This window comes from Hyposmocoma kahamanoa, unplaced genomic scaffold, assembly GCF_003589595.1.
Source record: "Hyposmocoma kahamanoa isolate Upper Pololo Valley unplaced genomic scaffold, ASM358959v1 100021, whole genome shotgun sequence".
Classification (NCBI taxonomy): domain Eukaryota; kingdom Metazoa; phylum Arthropoda; class Insecta; order Lepidoptera; family Cosmopterigidae; genus Hyposmocoma; species Hyposmocoma kahamanoa.
Window position 1 is genome coordinate 10,276,057 of NW_020653200.1, and position 26,631 is coordinate 10,302,687.

General features: G+C 35.1%; 1 protein-coding gene across 9 annotated transcripts in view; it reads right to left on the minus strand.

The window, feature by feature from the left end:
• The window catches only part of LOC113227908 (coiled-coil domain-containing protein AGAP005037), a 169,260-nt gene that overhangs the window by 88,226 nt on the left and 54,403 nt on the right, over window positions 1–26,631 (minus strand). For 6 of the 9 annotated variants that reach the window (XM_026461037.1, XM_026461177.1, XM_026461409.1 and 3 more), the window contains exons 2-4: window positions 21,184–21,219; window positions 4,541–4,692; window positions 3,237–3,338 (exon numbers count right to left, since the gene is read on the minus strand). In XM_026461037.1, the coding sequence (XP_026316822.1) occupies window positions 3,237–3,338; window positions 4,541–4,692; window positions 21,184–21,219 (290 nt within the window). The remainder of the gene's footprint in view (window positions 1–3,236; window positions 3,339–4,540; window positions 4,693–21,183; window positions 21,220–26,631) is intronic. The other 3 variants (XM_026461104.1, XM_026461325.1, XM_026461491.1) reach the window with 3 other exon arrangements.

A 26,631-nucleotide genomic window follows, 5' to 3' on the forward strand; every position in this document is an offset into this window, starting at 1 on the left:
ATTGAATAACAAAAACAATTGAAAGTCGATATTCAAATGTTTCAAATTTAAAAAAAAAAAATCACAGAAACCATTTGAAAAAAGTTTCATTCGAAAACCTCAAACCATGAAGATTCTATGAAAATTCAAAGAACCTATTGCAATAAAACGGCAATTTCATACTTTAACCCCTGATATTTAATACGCCCAATATTATTTCTTATGTTACCATTTCAATGTACAGCAAAATTGTTGCTTGGGATTGAAAAAGAAAAAGAAAATTGCTATAACTAGTATAAAACCTATATTACACCAATTTTAGAATAATTTCGTCAATGTTATTTGATGACTGTTCTGTTAGTATATACAATACTTTAAAATTGACATTCGTAGTCCATAGACTCCCATTATGATTACTGTTCGAGGAAGTTGGACAATCCCTGATGTGAGACGAGCGTAACCGTAAGACAATTTTGTATAAAAATAAAAATAATAATAATAATAATCGATCGATGCAGAAGGCGGTCCTGCTCGATACGACACGTATTGTTCGCCGGTTCTTGAACCTGAGCCTCTGATCTCGGCCGACTGTGCCATTGCCGGGAAATACAGCCTCTCCCATTTAAAAACTCAAAATTAATCTTTTAGACCTTGGGAGAGGCGAGAGTCTAAAATAGATAATAATAATAATAATAACATGATAACAACGCAAACACTCAACTTAGCCCCGAACATAGCCCCGCGCTAGGGAAACCCTGTGTCGCGGGTGCCATGGACACACACATAGACAACCACAAATTACACCCGAACTCACAAGAGAAATAAATGTAGGCCATATACATATTTTTCCCGGCCTGGGAAGGAATCTGGGACCTTTGCGTGGCGATCCGGCATGGTAACCGTTCAACCACGGAGGCAGTTAAATGAATTTTTGCACATTGTGTTAGGGTTTTTGATGATGTATTAAAAATAGTTAAATATGTATTAGTAAAATGTTAAAAGACTTAAAAGTGTGGATAAGCATGAGAAAAGCTTTAATGATTGTTAATATTTTAGTCATTGTTAAAATATTTACTTACAGGAAATTAAACTATTTTTCTGGATTTAAATATATTAATTTATATTATATACGTATATTTGTTTTTTTGTGGCATGCAACAGTCAATCGTGACCATGGGACCTGTAAAGGGTCCGAAACGTCGGTTTGTTTGGAAAAACAAATATACACGATTAAAATTAGGAAAAATAGTTTCATTTCCTGTGTGTAACAATCGCGAAAACCTAAGAACTCGATATATTTACACAATTAAAGATTTCAAAGTTCATTTTAAATAAGTAGAAAAAACATCGATCATGCGTAATTAACTGGAACATTATCGCATATTTCTAACAAATTAAATACACCATGTTTACCTACGACCTCAGTTTCATCGCAAACCCAAAAGAGTTTTAGTACAAAATGGTAATATGCAGATTTGTTTCTATTTGCAAAGATTACTGGGAAGTATCAGGAAAAAGATTGCGTGCCAGACTTTTAGACGATTTTACAGATATTCAAGGTTACCGCTCTGGTTTCACTTTGCTTTTCGATAGCCTCATTAGACAAGTACATAATAATAATACACAAAAAGATCCCCCTTAGATCGCATTTATCGGAATCTGTACTGATGTCACTGAAGTAATCGTTGTTTCCAAGGTAAGCGAGGAGACGATTGTTAAATGCACATTCCATATTCTTGCAAGTACGGCAATAACTAAGATAGGTTTACAGTTGGTAGGTTTGACTCAGCTTCCTTTTTTAGGCACACGTTGCACTTATGCTAGCTTCAATAACCTAGGAACTACGTCAGTCTTAAATAAGAAGCGATACAAGCGTGTGAGAATGGGAAACAATGCAGGCCATCGAGTATATAACCAGAAATAGAGACGAAGTAAGGGCCATATATTTCTGGTAACACATTAGCGATACAGCTCTTATAAATATCAACTCTCGTTTGCACTGAAATATATAAATATATATATTAGTAGTTGACTAACCTGTGTGTACGTATCCGTATATTCCAAAAAATATTCTGTATTTATTGTAATAAATATAATTCTGTTCTGTTCGGTGGTGTGGGCAAAACAGCAAAATATCTAATTACAAAACAAACGGAATCACATTTCATCGGTAATTAAATATATAATATTTAATTTTGCAATTTTCGTCCATTATAGCAAAGCTCAAGTGAACTGGCCGATTTGAAGTGAAACAGTTGACGACACCCATTGACGATACCCGTCAATTGTTTCGAACTCGGACTAGCCAATCGGAGCGCAGTTGTCACAGTAATGATATGGCAGAATAGTTTTCAAACACTCACAAATTAAATGACATTTCGTCTCTATTTCTGGTTATATACTCGATGATACAGGCACTCAATTACACAGGACAATTGTTGGTATTTTATCTGGCCCACTAGCAAGTCTAAATTCATATAAATTCGCAAACTTTCATAGTACCCCTTTTGGCTTATGTACACATGGAACGCCACCTCGTTGCAGCCAACCTGAGGAAAGGTAGATGGTACGTTCCTAGCGTCATCCAGATACTAATACTTGGCAGAGAGTGAAGAGACAAAGTTTGTTTCTCCTCAGCATTATGGACCAACGAACAATCCAGTTTCAGCAGAGGTGATAGAGATGGGTGACTGTGAAATTTTATTTCGAATGAAAGACTTGCTGCCTACTGAAAACAGACTAGTTTGGTTGCATTTTTGGCAGTTTAGTTAAAGGCTTTCCTCATTCCGATTCTGTGAACTCTGCATAATCGACCATCTGCTCAGTCTTTGTACGCGGACTGTTCCTGGGTTACAATTATACAATTACAATCAGTGCTAAACGATGAACGTGTTTGAGGTTCATTGGGCACATTGGATTAGAACACTCAGATTTTGGTACGACGCAAAAACTAGCGTATACCCGGGGTAGCTAAGGTACGCCACGTCAGCAGTATTTTATGAGTGGCTTTGCTACACTAAGCCTGCTTGCATCATCGCTCTCGAACATCGCGTGTCACGCCATCAATAATATATACATACCTATATTATTATAGTAATTAATTAACAAAGTTGAAAATTTTCTTCCTCCTTTCTCCTACTCTGCGTACTTAACAATTTGTAAAAACATGTATGATTTCATTCAAAATAGTATATTTACATAATGGTTGGCTTGGCGGGTTTCAAATAAGCAATAATGTTCCTTAAATCCATTAATACCTTTCTCATACGAGGATCTATCGTTCGAATCGGCTTTGCCTCACGGCATTTCACCACTGTGGCGTATTCTGGTGGATTCAAAGACATCTGACGCCTGTAACGCTGAAGATTAAACAAAAACAAATAAGAAAAAAAATTAACAAACAAAAGTTGATAAAAAAGAAACAATGGTAAGAAAATTTCCTTTATAAAGGATTACCGACGGTTTGGTTTTCCTGATTCTTTTCAGCTTTATAGTAGTTACGAGCTTGTTATTAAAATGTGGCACAACAGCAACTCAATTTACAAGTCATTGGGGCGTACGAGCGATTTTATATTTAGACTCGTCGAATTACTATCCGAGCACCACAAAGAACATGGTTCATAAAAATTTGTGTAATAAGCAACTCTAGACCCCAACTAAAAAAACATAAGCCTGTGTCCGTAACTTTAAAAATGATAAAGAGGATAAATTTTAACATGTTAATTACCGAATAGAATTGTTGGATGGAACACTAGAAATTCTTTTTAACTTAACTAAGAATATTCTTCAGTTTGCTCGGATTTATAGTGAAACGCGGGTGTATTCTAATATTTGCTTCAAAATTTACGCACGTTAAACATTACATGTACTCGATGAATATTACAGATAGTTTTCCGTAAATTCGAAATTCAAATACGTAATATATTCTTCAGACTAACCTCTGATTAAACTTCAGTCATGTGTCGAAATAAAAGCGTATTCTGAGAGATTCACTGAAATCACGACATGATCGTTTTTAGTAAACAGTAAATAAGCTCGTATTTCCATCGTATTGATTAGTGGTTCATTTTGATATATTAATGGAATACGTTTTTTTTATCTACTACATAGGTCCACGTGTTGAAATGCAATATCCGGGAAAATGCTGTTTCAAGAGTTTCATATAGCTGTGCAAAACAATACAACGTATTGTATTCATTGCGTATTCGCTATCAACTATAAAGCTATCCTTCAAATGGAGATTAATGCTTCCAAAGTTCGAATCATTGTCAGTAGTTCTGCAAGTAGGTACAAAGGAATATATGAAGAGGAAAAGATGAAAGTCGGGCTATGTTCTATCTGATGATTGTAGGTCATAATAACAAACACTGCGACAAACAAAGACCTAGATCACGTTGCAAAGAATTACGCCGTAAACGAAGACTACTTAAGTAACCCTTTGTTAAATCACATTTATTTAAGTACATGTATATAAACAATACTATTCAGTGGAATTCAATTCTTGCAAAACATGCTGCAACTCAAAATTGCTCGATACCTGTGAATTAATGCAAAAACTTACTTCCATGTCCAGGGTATTGTGTTGTCCGGGTACGCTATGATGCGGATGCACGTAGAGATGATTGCCGGCCAACGTGTGTCGGCGAGGGTCGTCGCGGCGGGAGGTGCGCCCGCGCGACGGCCCCCGGCTGGCCTCCCCGTCCGACAATCCCCCTATAAAAGGGATAATATTACAATTTCTGCCATTGGAACTATGAAAGAAGAAACCCTAAAGCTATTAATTTAATTGACTGACCAATAGCAGTAATTAATTTAACTATTACATTAGTATAGTATAGATATGTCTTGAAATGACAGAAAGCCGAAGAATAAAGACGCATACTGCCCAGTTTTCTACGCTTTTAGTACTACTCAATTACGTAAGGATTCGAAAAAAATTATATGTTTTTTTATTATAAACTTGGTTTGTAGGTAGTTGATTACAGATAACGTTAAAGTTATCATCATCGTCATTATCATCACTTTAGCTGAAAGACGTCCACTGCTGGACATAGACCACCCCTAAGGACCATAACAATAACCAGTCTTGTGCTGCTTGCATCCATCGGATTCCCGCAACCTGTAACAGGTCATCGGTTAACCTTGGGGGTGGTCGACACTCGAGAACTATTTCACCCCTTTGGCCATCTGTTCTGCGAGCAATGTGCCTAGTCCACAGCCACTTAACTTTTACAATTCTTAGTTAAAGTTTTCAAATTTAAGCTAAGTCCTGTCTCAAATTATGTTCATAAAAAGACGCCTCTTAGGAATTGATGCTACAAATTCACTTTATATAAGCACAATAATTGGTAGCTGAAACTACCTAAGAGAGTCCTCCCTCCTTAGTACTATTTAGATCGCAATGATATAGCCGTTGAATATAAATTCCAAGCCTTCGCTCGCATCCCACTTGATGAAACATTCGCGTTTCAGATAAAATGTATCCTTTAGAAACTCGTCGGATTTGCACAATACATATATTTGATTTTATTTTCTGTACTATTTTCAGTACTTTTCAGTAGTAGAAATTTTACTGGTCCTTTTTTCAATTTCAACATATTGAATTTCTTTCTACAGTTGTGATTGTATTACTATTTTTTTATTTCTGTGTATAAAATTTTTCTTATCTTACATAGCTCTGGATAAAATTATGAAATCCGAATAGGCAGGTTCGCAAATTTATATTTTATATATCTTTAGTACCTGCGTTCACCTGTATATACGTTTATACCCTTGTGCCGTTATTTACAATTTTCAGTCATTGACTTACAAATAAATGGACGACGGGTCTAATACAAAAACCACGAAAAAAATGTCCCAAGTCAACCTATTCGAAATTTAAATTGTAATGTCATCGCAGTATCGCGCTGTCAGTCGAACAAATGAAGACTAAAGCGGAGTTTGGCGCTCTGTATACGATTTTAGCGCCTTACAAATGCGGACACTTTTTAGCGCGGACCCGACGTCCATATAATTGTAAGTCAATGTTTTCAGTTGTCAGTTTGGCTATTGACATTTACATTTGCATTAAATGTACTACTTTTTGAATTTCCAATATTTGCTTTGTAATATCTAATATAATAATATCTAAAATAATAATAATAAGGCCATAGTTACACTTACGTATATTCTATTTTTTTAATATAATATGTCGGGATATAATCGTAAAGGAAACGTTGAGGAAAACACCCTTACCACTGATTTAGTCCGGAATTACATAAGAAACGTTCGTAAGTAATTAGTACGAAAGAAAAAGAGATGGATCAGGTTGAAATGGATTTTAAAGGTCACGCGGCAAGTTCACAAGGAGCAGCCGCGCCCGGTTGTTCAGTTTCCAAGTACCTCTCACAGGAAGCCCCTCTTGTCAATGCGCATTTGTTTATAAGCAAAGATATTGAACAACAACTTCACTCCTTATTTTCATATGGCCACTCTGCTAACGGTAGGACCACGTCAGATGACTGATAAAACTAAACAGATTCAAACGCCACCAGTGCTACCCCCTCTGTGACTTCACACAGCATGAATTGTCCAACTGACGTAATATTTCTAAAAAAGAAACCATTGCCGAGATTAGTTTTTTTTTATGTATCAAGAGACGACACGCCAGTCCATAACAGTTGCAGTGCCACTCAGAGCTTTAAATCGCAAAGATCTGAGGGACACTGACACTGCGCCCGTCACCCTGAGACATAAGTTGACAAGTCCCATGTGCCTGATGAACTCCTTCACAAAGATATCTACTGCTACTAAACTTATTAATTGGCTACAATTAATGGAGTAAGTATACAATGTCATTCTGATTCGAAAACAATGTGTCACGATAACGATCATGTAGGTACTATATTTTATTTAGTATAAATAATTGGATGGCGGGCGCCATTACAATTGCTTGTTGTGTAAATTAAAATTAATTAGCATTGTGTTAGTATTCGGTTCATTGAGTGGCAGTGGGTGAAGTCGGGCTGTGGACGATGAAGATGATAAGTGGTTCAAAACACTTTATTTTATACCGAGGGTCTACATGACTTCACAAAGCTAGTAGGAAGAATTACTAACAACAAAAAAATATTGAGTACTAGACCTGTGCCCTAAATTTCACGCACATTTGAACACACACTCATATGCGCACGCACACATTCATCGCGCTCTCACACCGAGTGGTCGTTGTGTGGAGTCCACGGCCGCCGCGCAGCGACCGCGTGCATCTAACTGTTATGGCAAAATACTATTTCAGAAGGAATACTATTATTCCTAGGATATTTTGGAGTAATTTCAGTTCTGTGATCAGTCAGTTTATACATAGTTCAATAGTCAAAGCGAATTAATGTCGACAAGTAATCGTTCGGCTAAAGCGTCAAGCCAGCCCGATATTCGGCAACGTAATCACGGCGCTGTTATTTCCACCTAGAACTCCAAATTTTATCTCGAAGGGTCTGCTATGACATAGCAGTGGCCACCGAAATTACGCTTCATTTATGAATGGGTGATGGCGCTCGCTGTACTATAATTTTGCCAATACTAGTTTCGTTTCCATATCAAAAACTAGAAATACTTATTGACTAGAAATATATGTCAACTAAAAAGAGTAGGTACTTTGTGAGTTACAATCCCAGCAGATTTCTTCCATTAGTATAAGACTATATCCGTATTTATATCTACTACGTTCGCAGTGGCTCCCAATTCGGAGTAAGATAAAGCTTTGTTTAGTGAAATCAAATAAACTAGACACATATTGTAATACTGAATGGAAGATATTAATAGATTGTACGAAGGAGCTAAGAGTAAATTTAGGCGCCACGGCCCATTAAACGTGACGTGACAGAAAGACTTTTGACATCAAAAAATACAGAATTGTAGTTGCTTTTTATCTACGTTTTGCTGTAAGTTTTAGTAAGTAGGTACTATCGTGTGCTTTCATTTAAGTTCACGATAGCTTTGAGGACATTGTAAAAGGGGTAACACATACACAGCTGGGCATAGAATACGTAAGAAAAATTTATATTTTCATTGATGTAATACAACAAACTATAACACATAAAAACTGTCACATCCCAACCAGCAAATTAACCTCATAACGTTAAAGTTATATGGTCAGAACTATATCAGACCTTTTGCAGTTAATTTGTAAAAACATTTAACTTTCGATGTACTTATAACGGCTCATTATCAGAGGTTCGTGTTATTTAAAATTTTATTTATTACTAGCTGCTGCCCGCAACTTCGTTCAACTTTTTTAATATAGTATATAGTAAAAGTTATGTATACTATAATATATTTTTGAGTAATATTTTTAAATTTGATAATTTGATTAAATAGTTTTCAGTTTTTATAGTCTTTTATTTACTTTTGCTTCATGAATTAAAATTATGGATTATATAGTGATATAGAAGTTTTTAAACGTGAACATTGGCTTAGTTTGTTTTAATCTTTTGGTAGTTTATTATATAATTGAGCACCTTTAATAACCCTACCAGCAAAAAGTAATCTTACGTAAATCATAAATGCGTTTTCTTCAAGATCTACTGCATTTTACATTAGTCTTCAAATGGTTTAATAACTTGGGCATAAAATATAAGACTTTTGGCAATGATTCAGTTCTGTATCGGCGTTATATCGTGCTAATGTGGTTCTATTTTTGGCTCAAAAATGCATTTATAAAGGTTATCGATAAATTTTCAATGCCCCCTGAAATTATTATGTTCTAACATTTTTTTTCAGTAATTATTTACACGCACTAGCTTGCCTAAGACAGTTACACGATCCAAACATGCCTAAGTACTGAGAATGTGCTGTTATGAAACTCTTGTGCTAAATATGACTATTTCAGTCTCTTTATATTTGACTAAAGAAATTGGGGTCCCTGATAAGTAAGACCAGATATTATGTTTATAATAAATAGATTTATTGTTTTTCAGAGTATATCTCTCCATGTTCATGTTCATGTTCATCAATGGCTTCGCGGAACGCATTCACCGCCGCTGCCTTGTCGTAATTGTAAACCTCTAAGTTTATCTTAGATTTTCGGAAATAAAGAAAGCCTCATAGTGCAAGGTGTGGACTGTATCACTGTGTCTGGGCGGATGGGTCATCAGCTCCACGTTTGAAGTCTTGAAATACGAGTTCGTTTCCTTAGCGGAATATGCAGACGCGTTGTCGTCGTGAAGGACGATATTGCTTCGAGGACGCTTTTCGCGAAGTTCTTCTTACACTCTGGGCAAGCAGGTGTTCACATACCAATTTGCAGTCCCTGTCCTTGTCCTGATTTGTCGAAAAACGAAGCAACTATTTTCTTACCAGTGCTCTGACTATTCTTAAGTTTCGTAGGCAAATCTTCTACACGAAAGACCCATTCTGAGGACTGGCTTTTTCTTTTCGGTTCAAAGCAGTACAGCCAGGTTTCGTCGTCTGTCACGATATTATATACAGCCAACGATTGTCCTTCATTAAACTTTTTTGTCATTTTACGGCACGAACACGGTATCCGTCTCTTCAGATGCACATGTAATATCTTTTGCACCTGGCTCATTCCAATGACTTTATAATACAAATCGAATTTGCTGACAAATAATTTGTTTGTCAGTTTCAATCAGTTGGCGTACGGTATCAATATTAAATTTGGTAACCGCAGTCGCCGGCCGACCTTCACGTACATCGTCATGGAGATGATCACGTCCATGTCTAAATTCACTGAACCACGAATAGATAGGCCTTCATCACCAAATGCCAATTGAAGTCTCTGACAACTCTCTTGTAGATTTTTTGTAGAAAATTGTGGACCGAAAATATTCACGCCTGAAATAATTGCAATAGCGACTCACAGTTTTGAAAACGACGCCACAATGAAAAGACAAATGACAGTCTCTTATTGTAAAAAGTAACCTACTCACAGAAAGTTTCTTCTTCAATTTTCGTATTTGTTTTTTTTTTAGTTTTCTTTACAAGGGGTCAGTTCCAGGAACTTTCAGTAAGCCCCACGTAATACTAATATGTAATAAAATAAGAACAAATTTTTAGGTTTCATAAGTGTTTGTATGAGAAGTTTTTGCTAGTTGGGATACTTCTGTACCTATGTAACTAATGGTACATATCGTAGACTAAATTTGAAAAGGAAATAGCAATGCAATATAGGGCTTCATATCTATTAAATAAAGTGAATATTTTTTCTCACCAGAATCTGCTTTACGAATGGCTGGAATTTTGCATGCAAATAATATATAATAGTCCAAATAAGATGACCTTCGTGGCCCAACGGTTCGCACTGTCGGCACTACATGAGAAGGTAGTGCCGCGGAGTGAATTCCGTAGTTCTTGGTCCCGGGTTGAATATACCGGGAGTAGAACCAATTTGGGAAATGGACTTTCAAAATTGGTTTTGACCTAGGTGTTCTGGGTAGTACTGCGGAGTGACTTCCGTAGCTCTTGATCCCAGGTTCGATTCCCAGTAGAATCAATTTGAGAAATTAACTTTCTAATTATTATATATTTATTATTCTATATTGCAAATTAGTTCGGGTTTTATTTAGCATTCAAAGAAATATCCACTTTATTTAGTAGAAATGAAACTCTATATAGCGTTGTGTTGTATTGCATACTGCCTTTCAAAAAATATGCCTTATTGTTGAGAAGTTAAGTTTGTATTTGTATTGCCCGTGGCGGCGCATCGCGACTTTACCCTTTTGTTTGAAGAAATATACCTATACTTTATTCAGTAGAGAATATGATCTATAGTAGGCATATTGAATTTTATAAAGTGCGAACCATTTAAAAAAATTTTTTGAAAATTTTTTGGTTAATGAAATATAAATTATCGTATCTTGTAAATAACAAACTTTATCTGGCATTTGCTCGTCTTATTGCAGCGCCGCGTCGCGAAGCCCGGTGGCGGAAATACGTAGCGCCCCTAAAGGTTGAGCAACCCCAGGTCCTTAGAAAATAAGTACCTACGCTATCTTCCTAGGATGATGCGAGAAGTCGTTGAAACTAAAATAAAATAAACAGGGAAGATGGTTTCTTCGTACCACCTCTATGGGACCCATTATTCTCTGATGAAAAAACCCAAACGAACATATGACTATTTTTGATTTGTGGTCGCTAAAGTTTTTTTGTTATTGGATATCATGATGTTTTTACCACCGTGATATTCATTTATTTTTTGTGAAAATACTCCACCAGTTTGTTATTATTATCGATACAAGGTGCGAAGAAACAAAGAAAAGTTCCTTCAACCCGATTACACACGAACCACCGTCTGTTGCCTCAACATCCAGTCGGGTCGAAGCAATCTTTATAACAATAATAATTATTTTACATTTTGTCCAAATTAATTTTGGATAAAACGTGGTTTGGTGGAAATGTGATTTAGTAAAGAACACATAATATTCAGAAGATGCAATGAGACTCAAAATTGTTTTGATGTATTTCAATTTTTTTCTTATAGACTATATAATAATTGTAACTTTTTTCTTTAAAAAAACCGACCTCAAAGGTTTGGTCATCGGCTTTTTTATTGGAATTACATCTATTTGCTAAGTTTTATTGAAATTGGTTAAAAGAAAGTGAGCGAAACCGGATTCATCGCCTAGTTTGCCACCCTTAGAGGTGGAATATTTTCTTCAAACGGAACAAGTACTGAGGTACCGTCTTTCCAACAAAAAAGAATCATCAAAATCAGTTCACAAATGCATACTGACGTACTGGCGCGCGCCGGAGTAATCGCGTTGTTACACACACAAAAATACAGTCGATTGAGAACCTCCTCCTTTTCTAAAGTCGATTAAAAACAGAAAATGCGGGTAGTGAACTATGGTGGCCGAAACACAACATTTCCGCAAAATTTAATTTTTTTAATATGTTTTTCAACGGAAATATCACAGACCACATAAATGAATATATCAATTTTGCTCGATTGTTATTAGAGATATTTAAATGATTTTCTTTCTCCCGTGTTCCGTAATAAATACGTCAGGGGATTATGAGCTTATTTCACAATAGGAGAGTATATTTTATTTCTAAAAAGCATATATCGTGCAATGAATTTCTCCGCGTCTACCACACTCGCTTTAAAACCTGCGCAATCACTAAATGTTCTTTGGTGTATAAAAATATGGTAGTTAAATTAATATATTTTTTGTAACTGTAGTTCAGAATAGGGTAGTTTACATTAATACAATATTACAAAATAACTTGATTGATTGATGACTTTACCATTTCAGTATATCGTGACTACTGTAAAGAGCCCGAATTGGGTTGTTAGAAGAAACATGCGCCATTTAGGGTGTATTCCAGAACTCTACTCAATACTCAAGTCAGGACATGAGTATTGCAGTGAGCACTGAAAATCATACTCAAGTCCTTGCCATTACGGTCGTATTTCCAGGCTTGTGTTGCCAGTGCAATCCTGACTTGAGCATTGAATAGAGTTCTACGACCCTGAGATCCAAAAAAATGTTGTATTTCCAACGTGTAGCAATCGCAACCGCGAAAACAAAAAAGAACTCTATTTGACAATATAGTTACACATCGATTTCAGATCCAACTTCACTTGTTCAACACTATTACATAGCACGATAATTTTCACCCAACAGAAAACATATAAATTACATCGTTATGAGGTAATTTTTTCCAAATTATTTCTTGATTCCAAGTTGAGTGTGAAACGTATAAGGTATTTTGAGGAAACTAAATTTAGAGTGCCGTTATTGCGACCAGCTATGATAAGGTTTGTAACAAGGAATGGACATAATTTCTAGTGCAAACAACACTATCCTCAATCGGGCGCTTCAGCCGAGTCGAGGAGTAGAACTCCGCAACGCACCCCCTTGGGGAATCGCACTGTAGTTAGGTATCAGTACTATCGCTTTAAGTACACAAACAATAAAAACTACATTTAAATTTGCTAAGAAAATTAGGTTCTAAATTATTAACGTAAATTATGGCATGGGCGAATTACTATGCAATTGTGACTTGCCTGACTAGGAGGGCCACTAAGCTAGAAGTAGAAGGGACATTACACTTGTAATGGATTTAAGGATATTCAATGTTCATAAATTACCAAATCCCAAGTAGCCAAATAGATTTTGGTTATTTTCGATACCTACAAAGCTACAATAAACAATATGCTTGCAATAGTCTCTGAGACAAATAATGTCTATTAAAGTTTATTTCTATACTATATAAACGAAAAAGTTTAAAACTTGATATAAGAGGATGATGGCGTTCAAAAGATGCAACACCAACAAAACTCAAATACTACATTCTAAGAATTGTGCACAATCATTATTTCACTACGGGCGTCCACGACAATACAAACAATCCACATATTTCACTTGATCCGTATTCATCATATTCCTGATCAACTTAAAGCGATATAATTATTACGTTAGAATCCTCATTTCATACAAAAGATTAACGATTATATCTCATTCGCCGACGTCTCATTGTTAATATGCTTCATAAATACCAACAAATTCACATACAGCTTGAAAATAAATTACACTAAAACTGAATTATTGCAATGCCATCCTTATCCGTAAGTGAAACTGGCTTTAATTTAACATATGCCCAAAATGCGTAAAATTAAACATTTTAGGTTTATAAGAAACAGCACGCGCAGAAAGACACAAAAACTACTGACAAAAACTAATCTATCGGTAGAGCTAATAAATAGTCTATTATGCATAATGCATTCTGTTGAGGTTCTTTATAATGAGAGGAAATGCTAGAGCAACAAAAGGGAATCCGATTACTAGAAATAATGCAACCTTGTAAGAATACATACAGAATGTTTTGTATTTTCCGGAGCGACACTGAATAAATCTTGGGACAAATAAACTGGTTGGCATGAGGCAATGTATACGCTTATATGATAAGATTCCGGATGATATTCAAAATATGAGATTTACAAGGCCAAAACGAGTACTAATAGTGATAAAAAACATTACGCCTAAGGTAATACGTAATACAGCGTCTGAGAACTTGGACGACAAAGATTCAAGGTGAGAAGTGATATCTTGGATTTTTGTCATTCAAGTGCTCAGAAGCTTTAAATTACCTTAAACTTAAAATTTTTGTTTCACTATAGTGTAGTGAGTGACCCGTTCAGCTCTAGTGGGTTGTCCTAATATTTATCATATCTGAAATAAATATTGTAAATGATAAATGTACACAAAACTTTGTTTACAAAGAGTAAGCCCTAGAGTTTCTTACTCAATCTTCTCAGGGGAATCTGCCTTACGAATGAGTAACAAGCGGAGATAGAAAACTATAATAATATCTTTTAAGACTGATTGCCATGTTGTTGTTTATCTTTCAGAAACCAGTGTGATGATAATTGTTAAGCTGAATTTAAAAAATGTTTAATAACAGTCCCATTATAACTCGAAAAGTCAAGTGTCAAAAGTCGAAATGGTTTTTTTTTATAATTTCAAGTGACGGGACGAACAAGTCGTGCTCCTGATGGTAAGCTACACGCCTGCCCATAACAATTGCAGTGCCATTTAGATCTTTAAATTGCAAAGATCTGAAGGACAATGCCACAGCACCCGTCACTCTGAGACATAAGTTGTCTAGTCCTATGTGCCTGTAATTTCACCAGCAACCCTTCCCTTCAAAATCGGATATGATCGTCACTTTATTTGTTAAAAGGCATTAAAGATGTGTAATTAACTAAGGTTTCTGATTTCTCGACAATTTTTTTTGATTTGTAGAGCTTTTCGAGTTGTTAGAAAAATAACAATCGCCATAATCAACTATATATATGTAATATAATAAATAAAAACACAAATTACATGAACTTTTGTAAAGTGGTTGTCGCCTGGGTGTTCTAGGTGCCCCGGAGTGAGTTTCGTGGCTGTTGGTCCCGGGTTCGATTCTCCGGAGGATCGATTTGGGAGATGAACTTTTCGAAATTGATTCTGGTTTGAATATTTGGTTATAAGACAACCACCAAAGTTCGTAGCTCGCGCAGCCTGACGTCTCTCGGCTGCTGTCTGCCTTTGAAACAAATATACCTTGTTATTGAGAAGTTAAGTAACACTTTATATTGCTCGTGGCGATATGTGCAGCTGACGATTGCCGCGCGCCGTGCTTCTTCTTTTGGCAGAAGAAATACTGTTTAGTAGATAGTAATATGTTCTATACTATAGTGCAATTTATAACGCTAACGCTTGACGCCGCCGGGCGCGACTTGCTGTATCTTATGTTTAATTTTTGTTTAAAGTAGAACCTTATCGGGTAGGAGACAATGTTTATGGTGCATTGCTCGGTTTGATGCATGGCATCGTCGCGACGCCTAGCTAAGGCAATTTAAGGCGACCCTAGGAAGAACTATCAGAAGAAGGAATGCAAAAATCTCCTAACTTTTAAAGCAATTATTCAGTTATTAAAAAAGGTAATTTGATTTCTCAAAATTTTGAGTTATGTGAGATACCCAACTAGCAAAAAATAGTCTTAAATAAATCATCTATGCGGTTTCTTCAAGATCTACTGCATTGTACATTAGGCTTGAAATGGTTGTATTGATCTTTAATAACCGATTTGGGTACAAAATATAAGACTTCTAGCATTGATTCAGTTCTGCATCGGCATTGTAACGCGAATGACGGTAGTGCGAAGACGGTTGCGCGAAAGTTTAAATGCGCGATAGTTCATTTGCGCGAATGGTCAGTTTCGCGAAAGCTTGAATGCGCGATAGTTCATTTGCGCAAATGACGATAAAACGAAGACAAATTTGCGAAAGCTGGAAGGCAAGACAAAGAAAATGACAAAAATTGCGACTGACATGATCTTTTTTTATAAAAATTACATTACCAAATTCTATTAAACCATCAGTAAATTGCGTGTGTGTTACTGCATGTTGGGTAAAATATATATGCGCAGTTTTTTGCCGGTAGGTTATCGATAAATTTTCAATGTCCCCTGAAATTATTATGTATTAAAAAAAATATTTTCTTAATATATTAAAAATTATTTACAGGCACTGGCTTGCCTAAGACAGTTACAGGATCTACGCATGACTAAATACTGAGAATGTGCTGTTATGAAACTCTTGTGCTAAAATGTGACTATATCAGTGTCTTTATATTTGACGCCATTAAGTAAATTGGGGTTCCTGATAAGTAAGACCAGATATTATGTTGAAATTAGAGTTTAAGTCATATATTGTGCTATTTTAAGTCTACTTGTCCATGTGTTCTTGTTAAGATCACAAAAATTGGCCCGATATGTCAGCATTTCTCGAGTTGAGAAATCTCAATCTGAAACCTTAGTAATGATTTTTTTTACCGTAGATCTTGATTAAAAATAATTATGCGCATCTAAACATTTTTTTCACATTCGCATAATGAAAAAATTATTAAGTTACCTTATTGAGTTTAGGAACAATAAATATCAGACTAACTAATAATAACATAATAAAATAACTAATAGTAATAACTAATTAATAAAAACTATTATTGGACGCAATTTACTTCAAAGAATTCATAAAATCTAAAAATGATCAAAGGCTATGAAAACTGTATGGTCACAACGTCGAATATTGAATAGCTAGAATTAAGGGATATTTTACAGTTTATAGAAAAAATAGAACGGAGCTCGTCCGTACATTTAACTATACTTAGTGATTTTTGCCTTTAATGACTTCTTGCACAAAGCTGATGATATATTAAATACAACGATTCTTGTTAACGATTTTAGGAACCTTGTAAAGTTGTGCCTATTTTTATTTAACCTTATCTTCATTGATGTTACACCAAATTTATAATAGACATTATTTAGTTACAAACCTAGTAACGCGTTGCCTTGAATCACCAAAACTACAATGCCTTTTTGGGATAGTTTGCTACTTGGGAGGTATGTTTCTAGAACAGGAAAATTAAAAGAGCTATGCTATATGTTTTTATGTAGAAAATATCTGCATTCGTTTAGTTACAGCATAATTTTATTAATAGGCGAATATAATTGTTATTAACAAATATCTTTGATCTTATTAATTTTATATTTACAACGTTAAGGTGTAAATAATGTCAAATAATATATTAGATTAGAATACGTTAAACTAAAATCATCGTAAGTTGATAAAACTCGAAAGGTTCCAAAGCTTGTACTTTAGAAAACACAGTGTAAAATGACGTGTGAAAATACTGTCTGGAGTAAAACTGACACCATTGTTTATTATGGACATCAAAATCACAATCAGTTCCACGAATTATATATTTTCATCTTTCCATATGGTGCCAAATATATATATTTAATACTACAAAGAAAAGTGGGGAAGCCTATAATTTTAAAGGGCTAGATACAATTTAAAAGTCAACATGCGAATTGACACGTTTTAATTTAGAAATTAAATTAATGTTTCACTGATAATCAACTTACCCGTTTTATTACTGCTTGCTAGATCGCCAACGTTAAATTTTTTAGAAAGAACTGGCGTTGGTGGTCTCACATTGAACGCATTATTAGAATTATCATAAGCGACCTCGTACACGTGTTCGCTTCCGTTTTCGCACTACACATAAAAGTTTAAATTTTTAATAATTTACTGTTCACTCAAAAAGCAAAATAACACAACGAACTAAAATTCAAATAAAAATTGAATATAAATAAAAAGTAATTTGCACAAGCGCGCATTGCGGTCACGGTCCCGCGATTTTTAACGGCAATTTGTAATTTAAACTAAATTTTTAAATAATTATCACACGCGCACTGCAATTAGAAATCGCAAAAAAATGCGTAAAAATTTTCACGAAATTTTAAACAAGTTTCCGCATTTTTTATGCACCGCTATGCGCTTTTACTAACGTTTTTGCAGCACAAACAACAAAATAATTTATTCATTTTGATTGTATTATTAATTTAAAATTCAAAACAGAAATAAATGCAAATAAATAATTTAAATCTTTTCGTTCGATGAACTGAAGTGGCGAAGCGTGAGCTCTTCGCTGCTCCCGCTTGTAAATAGTGGCGAAATGTAGGGCCCGTAGCTGCTGCTCTTAATGCTATATATAAATCGTCGCACACTAACGCAGCTACATTCTCAGTTGTAAACTATCAATCAGAGAGAGATAACTATAATTTTTCTTTACAAATGTGTGAGTGAATCTATACACGTATTTCAAAAGTAGGAAATGTTTCACACTCACTCTTCACTACTATATGCAACAATTTAAACAAAAATTAGGTCTAGGACGCCTGTAAAATATTTTTAGGAACTATTCAGTACATTATTGGTCATCGATAGTACAGCGGTTAAAAAGTAGGCGCTTGATGAGGTAGTTCCAGGTTTTTCTAAATTTTATCTGGTCTGGCTAGAAGTCAATTTCGTTGTTCAGGTACTCATAGTAATACTACGACTCAGTAATTGGTGTGGTTGCCAGACACATTATTTTGCTACTTGCGATCGTACACATCCGGGGATTTTGCTGCATAATACAAAAACAATTAGCTTAAAGCGATTAGTAGTGAATAGATTTTTTGGTAGAAACAATTTGTTGACATAGGCATAGACTGATTCCTTACGATAAAATTACATTTTAAAGGATTTTCTGTAAATTAATCAAAACCATAATTTTCAACAAAGATTAGAATAATTATAAATTAAATGAGAAAAGTAAACATTTAGGTATATTATTTATACATTCTCAGTAGGTACGTACTTGTATGTATAAAGTTAAAATAAATTAAAATGAAGTATCTTCACTTCCACAAAAACAATTTGTAAGATTTATTTTATATATTTTTCAATTGATTTTGTAACAAATATTTTATTCTTCGAATTTGCAATAATCAAACGAATATTAGTAATTTCGTGTATGTAGTACACACTTTAGCAGCTTTAGCAGCGCAGCTTCGATCTTTTGTTGGTAGACATGTATACTTTATTTAGTTATCTACTAATGTTATGTATATGTTCTATTGTACAAAGTGTGCCCAGCGCAGCTCGATGCCCGCGCCTGCAGGACCTTCTATTCACTTTTTGCTTAAAGAAGTGTAACCTGTCCCGTAGAAATTAAAGTTCATGTTGGATCGCAGCGTCACACGCGAGGCTTCGGCAATTTAAGACGACCTTAGGCTGTGAACGACATATCTGGATTTTCTTAACATAAGTGGAAAAGAGTTATTAAATGGTTAGTGCAAATCCCGGAGGAAGGGTTGAGAGTTCATCACATTATTTACGTAAACGTTTCGACTGTCTGTTTCATTACCTCGAATGTTAACAATGAAAGAGTAAATAAACCATGGAGTAAAATAAATACAAATGTAAAATGGTTTAACGGGTAGAAAGATTTATTTCATGAAATAATATCAATACTATTATTACATTTTTTCAATCTGAAAAGCTTCACTTCATTTAGTGAAATATTAATCATAAATGGTCTTCAATAGTATTGAAGAGCATATTTAACATGTGATTGGACGGTTTAAACCAAGATATCGTGAAATTCAATATCTCCTTGTGCTCCGGAACTTGCGATGTATAATTCGTTTCAAGTTTAATATAACATGAAATTACTAACAGTGCATTAACCTCGTACTATTTGTACAAAACTATGCATTTATCTGTATAAATTTAATTGTCATATTAATTTCAAAGCTCTGTTTATGTATTTTATACTCTATCCAATTTTCTACCTTCTTCAAGGTGAGAAGCATGAAACTGGAATTCCCTGCCTTCGATCGGACGCGTTAAGTCAGACTGGTCGATCCTTCCACCACGACTCTAGGGCAAAAAATATTTTTCCCCAACAATCCTTGGTCTGGTCTTGACGTGATCAATCCATCGGACGGGTGGTCTACCTTTTAGTCTTTTTGTGTCTCTTGGCCGACGTCTCTCTCTCAGACCTCATGAGGAACAAAAATCTCGGCTCTTAGAACCAGCGTTAAACGTTGTTTCTATTAATATAGCCATAGCTTCATTGAAGAAGTATACCCACTGGACCGGGAAACTAACCAGGCCCGAATAAAACTTTGAAAGGAGAGATACCCCATGGCATCACTCATTCTGCTGTCGGAGTACCTCCCTCTTGGGCATGAACTACTTGGCATACTTGTCTCTAAACAGGCTGCAGACCTAAGTCGGTCGAAGCAAGGAGAGCATACTCGAGTGGGGATATAGCTCGGAGAGTGCCTGTCTGTGTGGTATCTCTCCTCAGACAATGGCACATCTTTTGTTCTGCCCTGCGTATACACATGAGAGGACCTGTACAACGCCACTGATAAAACCGCCTCAATCGCTAAGTACTGTAGACTAGGCTCTACTCTATGAGTAGAATTGCTGGCTGAATATAGGTAGTGATTATAGTTTTATATTTAGAATGTTAAGGATTGAAATAAGAAAACAGAAGATCTTGACATATTACACATTACATCCTAGACTGAAAGTATAAACTATGTAAAAAATGTGAAATAAACCAAATCTTTGAAGTTTATCCCAGTTTATATTTTTAGAAGTACCTCTCGTAACGCAATCCGAGTTACCCTTCATTACAGTACCCACTGGTTCTCTCAAATATAAATGTCAGAGTCAACGTCAACACGCCAAGAGGAATAATATTATGTGTTGTTATTATGTTTCATATTATTCTACTTTTAGTTTATGTAAGTATGTTTGTTTGTTTGTTCATATTTATATATTTTTTATTTGTGTAAGAGTAATAGGTGTTTAAATACGTGTTCCGTTGCGCCCTCAATTAATTATCATCTAAAAAGTTTTCTTGTAAACCAAAGGTTGTTGTTGTGAAAGAAAATTGCTATCTAGCTATAAGGCCGGCTGGACCTGTCTTTTTTGTATTATTGTGTATTTGTTCCAGTGTGCAATAAAGAATATTTGTATTGTATTTGTTATTTATAATTTTATAACAATAACTTTTACACAATGATTTGTTTCAATCTCAAGGGAATTATGTGCTTTGTTTCTTAAATTAGAGAAAGACAATTGCGTCCATAAGCCTATTGTATGCTATACTAAGCAACGAGCAACGTTATGAAATTCTAGTACATTTTCTAGTAAATTCTAGAAATTATCATTTTGAAGGATAGGTATCTTTTTATGAACCAGTAAAGCTAATTTTTTTTCTGGTGACTGCTCAACTTTTCACTAGTGCATATTTAATTTGTGTACTTCTCTGTCTTTAGTATGTGTTATTTAAATATTTTGTCACTTACCGTCGTTTCTGGAGCCATCGCCATGCCAGTCATCTTCTGGAACAAATAAATGGTTTTTAACTGAAAAATATTTTTAAAAACCTACATTTTAGCTTTATTCAGATATTACTGTTATCCAAAAAGGGTTAGTCAAAATTAGGTACTGAGATAGAGTTCTTACGACCAGAAAATTCTGATAGTTTAATTATATTAACTAAATAGTAATATTAATAAATAAAGTTTGAGTTTAAAAATAATGTGTGGGATGTATTGGCGTTTCTTAGAAACTTTAGTAACTGTATTGTTTATAAAGCAAGGTTTTTGTGATTCATAAGCATTATTCGTAAGTACAGAACTTTCGAGTACATACTCGTATATGTGTATGAACAAATAAATGCTAACATTCTACGCTTATGTCAAATAGAGGAGCACAGGAGAATAAACACAATAGAAGTGCTTAGTAGGTGTAACACGTGTGCCAACACTAAGCGAAGTTCCGCATATTTGAGCTCAGTTCACCATTTTCGCTTTGTACGTTTTGGTCGTGTCAATTTTCTCGTACAAAACCTTAAAAATTGTGGAAAAATGTCTTATTTTGCAAATCTGGAGTGCAAAAATAATAGTCATACCTGTAACCCATATGGTGGTGTCGTGGTACGTATCATCGTTAAGTCTTGTTTTATTTAATTTTAATAAATTTTCCATTTCCTGTTTCTTGTAATAGATTTATTGTTATAACAAACCAGTGTAAACATTATATCGCTGCAATGTGGTCGACTTTTTTTTTTGAAAAACGTTAATAGGCGTTAATCGTTCGTAGTCTTCCAGTTATGATAGTAGATGGCAGCACCATGAATGAAATTTCAATATAAAATTAAAATGTTATAACTTGCAAGAATAGGTAGTGAACTTTCAACGACATACCAACCGGGTAAAGTTTAAATTATATTAACAGTCCAGAATTTGTTATATCTTTTAAATTAGAAACTACGACAACACTCACACTATCATGGTGTTTCACATTATGATAGTGTGAGTTTTGGTGACAGTGGTTCTGATAGTAACCGAAGTTTAAGAGGGAGCAGAGGAAAAATTCCTAATATTCGATTTGATTTTAGAGGGGTATATCCACTTTAAAGTTAAAAATAAAATATTGTGTGAGTAACTATACGATATATTCAAGCATAGACATTAATCAGAAACATTAAACAATAAAGTTTCCTCGATAGATAAAAATCACGAAATGACCTCTAATTTTCACATTTTTTCGATTTATCCTGGAAATGCTACAGGTTATTAGGACAAAAATTAGATAATTAATTATATTTATGCATGATCGACAATTGTCACTACGGATTTTCCCTCCCCTCCCTTTCCCTTTCCGATCCCTTTAGTTTTAGAGTTATTCCGCTAAAACGAATTTGGTACTTTTAATGCGCAAAATTCAACATCTCCTGTCGCATGTCATGCGAACTTCAGGCATATATTTGTTTCACAAATTTGGGCGGAGCCAATGTCAAATCTTTTTTGGCATGCTGCCTCTTAAGGCTCTTCCATTGTTTTTTTTCTTCCGTGTGGGAGTACAGAATAAATAAATACAAAGAAAAATTCCACAAAACGGGTTCGAAAAAATCTATTTGTCGCTGTAATAGGAGGAAAAAGTTTCACATCGGGTCGTACGATATAGCTCGACACAGGAGTGTGCATCCTGTGAATTTCCGATCACGTCGTACGCAACCGTAATTGACGATTGATCGGCTGCATCAACACCTGGACGTGCGAACGACTCCGAATGTGCGAAGACCACACATTTCATATATCCCCGATCCGATACGATAGCTGAACATGCGGGTCGACGCTCGAACAGACACATAGAGCGCAAATCGGATTAATGCGACAATTATGGTAAAACATGATCGTTCCAAGTCGATTTCGCGTCGATAAGTTTGGTGATTCCCAAATTGAGAGTCCAGGCCGTTAATGAAAAATTCGGGATTAATTTGTACAACTTAATCTTGCCATTACTTCGATTCGAAGGGTGCGCGAAAGGAGCTTCCCCGTATGACGTATCATTCCTTACCCGTACGTCTGGCGCAATCTAGGCAAATTCTTTCGCCAACCACGGTTGCAAGCATTATCATGCAATAATGCATGCCATCGATACGATAAGAAGAATTACTTCGATGGAAATTTAACACATCAATGGCGTCAGTCATCAAGCATTGAAGAAATTGTAAGACATGCTACTCAAAGCGCCATGATAATGACGCGCTGTCGCGTTTTCGATGATGTTATTGCTTACAATAGTAGGGGTAGAATCGTTTTTTGTGTCAATGGATTTTTTAAGTCTTCAAGAAAATATGTAGAATATTAAACTTATTTAATGATATTATAAAAAATATACAAAATGAAATTATAAGAAATATAGGTATACGGTCGCAAAAAATGCTGCTAAAGCAGTAGACAAGTAGAAAAGTTGAAATGTTTCATGAATACGTTCAAATACAATTTTGAATTTTGAATTTTTCTCTCATTCGTTTTCTTTGTCATTCTTATTTTGCTTGGTTCCGTCGTCACTCCCATCAATATTCTCGAAGCGAGAGGTCGTGCCATAATTCTAGTAAACGTGCATTGTATAACGACGAAACACAAAGATGTGAAGAAAATTGTTTGCGTTATAAACATTCTTGAAACGAGAGGACGTGCCGATAAATCACAAACCATTTTCAATTCATTATTGTTAAACGTCACGTCGATTACTATTAGGGGTTAAAGTATGAAATTGCCGTTTTATTGCAATAGGTTCTTTGAATTTTCATAGAATCTTCATAGTTTGAGGTTTTCGAATGAAACTTTTTTCAAATGGTTTCTGTGATTTTTTTTTTTTTATTTGAAACATTTGAATATCGACTTTCAATTGTTTTTGTTATTCAATTTAGACAAGAAAGATGGATACTGCGAAAATTCGAGTGATTTTTGAATACGAGTTCCGACGCGGAACTAACGCGGCAGAAACAGCCCGCAATATCAATGCTGCGTTTGGAGAGGGGTCTACTAATGAACGCACCGTGCGATTTTGGTTTAAACGCTTTCGTGATGGAAATTTCGACTTAAAGAACGAGCCACGAGGAAGACCGCCCACACAGGTGAATAACGATGAATTAAGAGAGATAGTGGAAGCCGATCCTAGTCAAACTACCCAGGAATTAGCGGCATGGTTTAACGTTACCTTACCCACAATATTGACTCACTTGCGTCAAATCAATAAAATAAAAAAATACGAAAAATGGGTGCCTCATGATTTGACTGATCTGCAGAAAGAAACGCGTGTTGAAACTTGTGTTGCCTTGTTGAACCGGTACAGAAATGAAGGAATATTGGATCGAATTGTAACATGTGATGAAAAGTGGATTCTTTATGATAACCGGAAAAGAAAAATGCAATGGCTGACCCCAGGTCAAATGCCACAACAGTGTCCTAAAGCAAAACTTACCAATAAAAAGGTAATGGTAACTGTTTGGTGGTCTCAGCATGGTGTTATTCACTATAGTTTTCTCCGATCTGGTCAAGCAATAACGGCAGATGTCTATTGTGCCGAACTCCGAACCATGTGGACAAAACTAGCAGTAAAACAGCCCCGACTCATGAATCGATCTTCACCATTATTGCTCCACGACAACGCGAGACCTCACACAGCACGAGAAACCATTTTGACCCTTCAGGAACTGCAGTTAGAAACCATTCGTCATCCTCCGTATTCACCAGACCTTGCTCCAACAGACTACCATTTTTTTCGTGATTTGGACAATTATCTACGTGACAAGAAGTTTTCTTCCCAGAAGGCAGTACAAAATGCTTTCACACAGTTTGTGCAGTCTAGATCGTCGGAGTTCTATCGCAAAGGCATTAATAACCTTCCCATTAGATGGCAGCAATGTATAGATAATAATGGCAACTATTGTGATTAAATAAATTTGTTAAAAATTTAAAAAATAAACAATTTAGATTTTCAGTACAAATCGGCAATTTCATACTTTAACCCCTATTATTAAAATTATATAGTTAAGGTCCTTCTTGAACCTTCTTTTTCCTTTTTTATTATCTCTTAGAATAAATCTTGTGAACCGAGTCTTTTACATTCTCATGTCTCCTGAGTGATTACCGGTCTGTAATTTGTGACGAATCGAAAAAGTAAATTTATTAGGCTAAATCAATACATTAACATAAAATTGAAGCGATTATAATTATTAAAGTTACAATTATAGAAGGTCTATATTCGTCTTAAACTTACCATTATCTCGTCCTTTCCGTTTTTTCTTGCCGGTTGAGCTTGACGACTTGCCGGTCTTCTCCGACTTGTCTTTGCTTTTCCACCGGCTGAGCATTTTTTACAATTCACAGCGCTAATGTTCATTTCATTACCAACACTTCAAACATTATCAGTTCTATCTATAGTTATATTTTCGATTAGCACACATTGTTTTCAGTCACTTGACTCGTTAATTACTGACGAGATTCCATTATTTCACAGCACTTGTATAAGATCATTGTAACAAAACCCACACAACTGACTTCACTATCGTGTTATTATTAATTAAAAACGTTTGAAGATCAATTCCGGATTAGTTAATTTTATTTTCGTGGATTTGATGAACAGTGAAACATGTAAGTATCCAAATGTATCATATTTTTTTTCAATTTAGATCAAACGATATAATGTAGGTAGAGCCAATATTGCCTGCATTATTGGTCCATCTACCTTCCTTTGTCGGACTGTCGATGAGAGGAGAATTAGATTTATTTTAAGCCGCGTTTGAACGATTTTAGTAAATTTTGGGAAATAGCACGTCGTTGTTATATTATATGGGATGATAAACTAGGACCAACATATAAATCTAACGGTTAAAACTTCCACTAAAATGGGGGTGACCGGCGATCTCAAAGTCATTTATCGTACACAGTTTGTTGTATTACCGATGCGCTATGTTAATTCAAAAGTTTACAATTTATGGTGTCAAAAATGATATTTCTTAAAATAAATCACACATTTTTAAAATAACACCTATTTTTAGAAAGTGACAATGTGATATTGCTGTATGATATTGTATAAACAAAGCTTTCATTCGAGTGTTTGCAAAAGATGTGGAATTAGAATCTTATCATAATATAGTGTTTAACTACCGAGTTACAAAACTTTATTCATTTACCAGTTACCTGATCAATCATAACGACCAATTACATGAATTGAAGTTACGTCTAGCTTTATAATCATAATCGTATTGAAGATCCTCGAGCACTTTGCAGTTACCACTGCTTTTTAAAAATGCAAAGCTATATTTAGGAATTAAAGGGGAGTGACAATGATATTGTGTGCCTCTCTCTCTGTCTCTCTCTCTCTCTCTCTCTCTCTCTCTCTCTCTCTCTCTGTGTGTGTGTGTGTGTGTGTGTGTGTGTGTGTGTGTGTGTGTG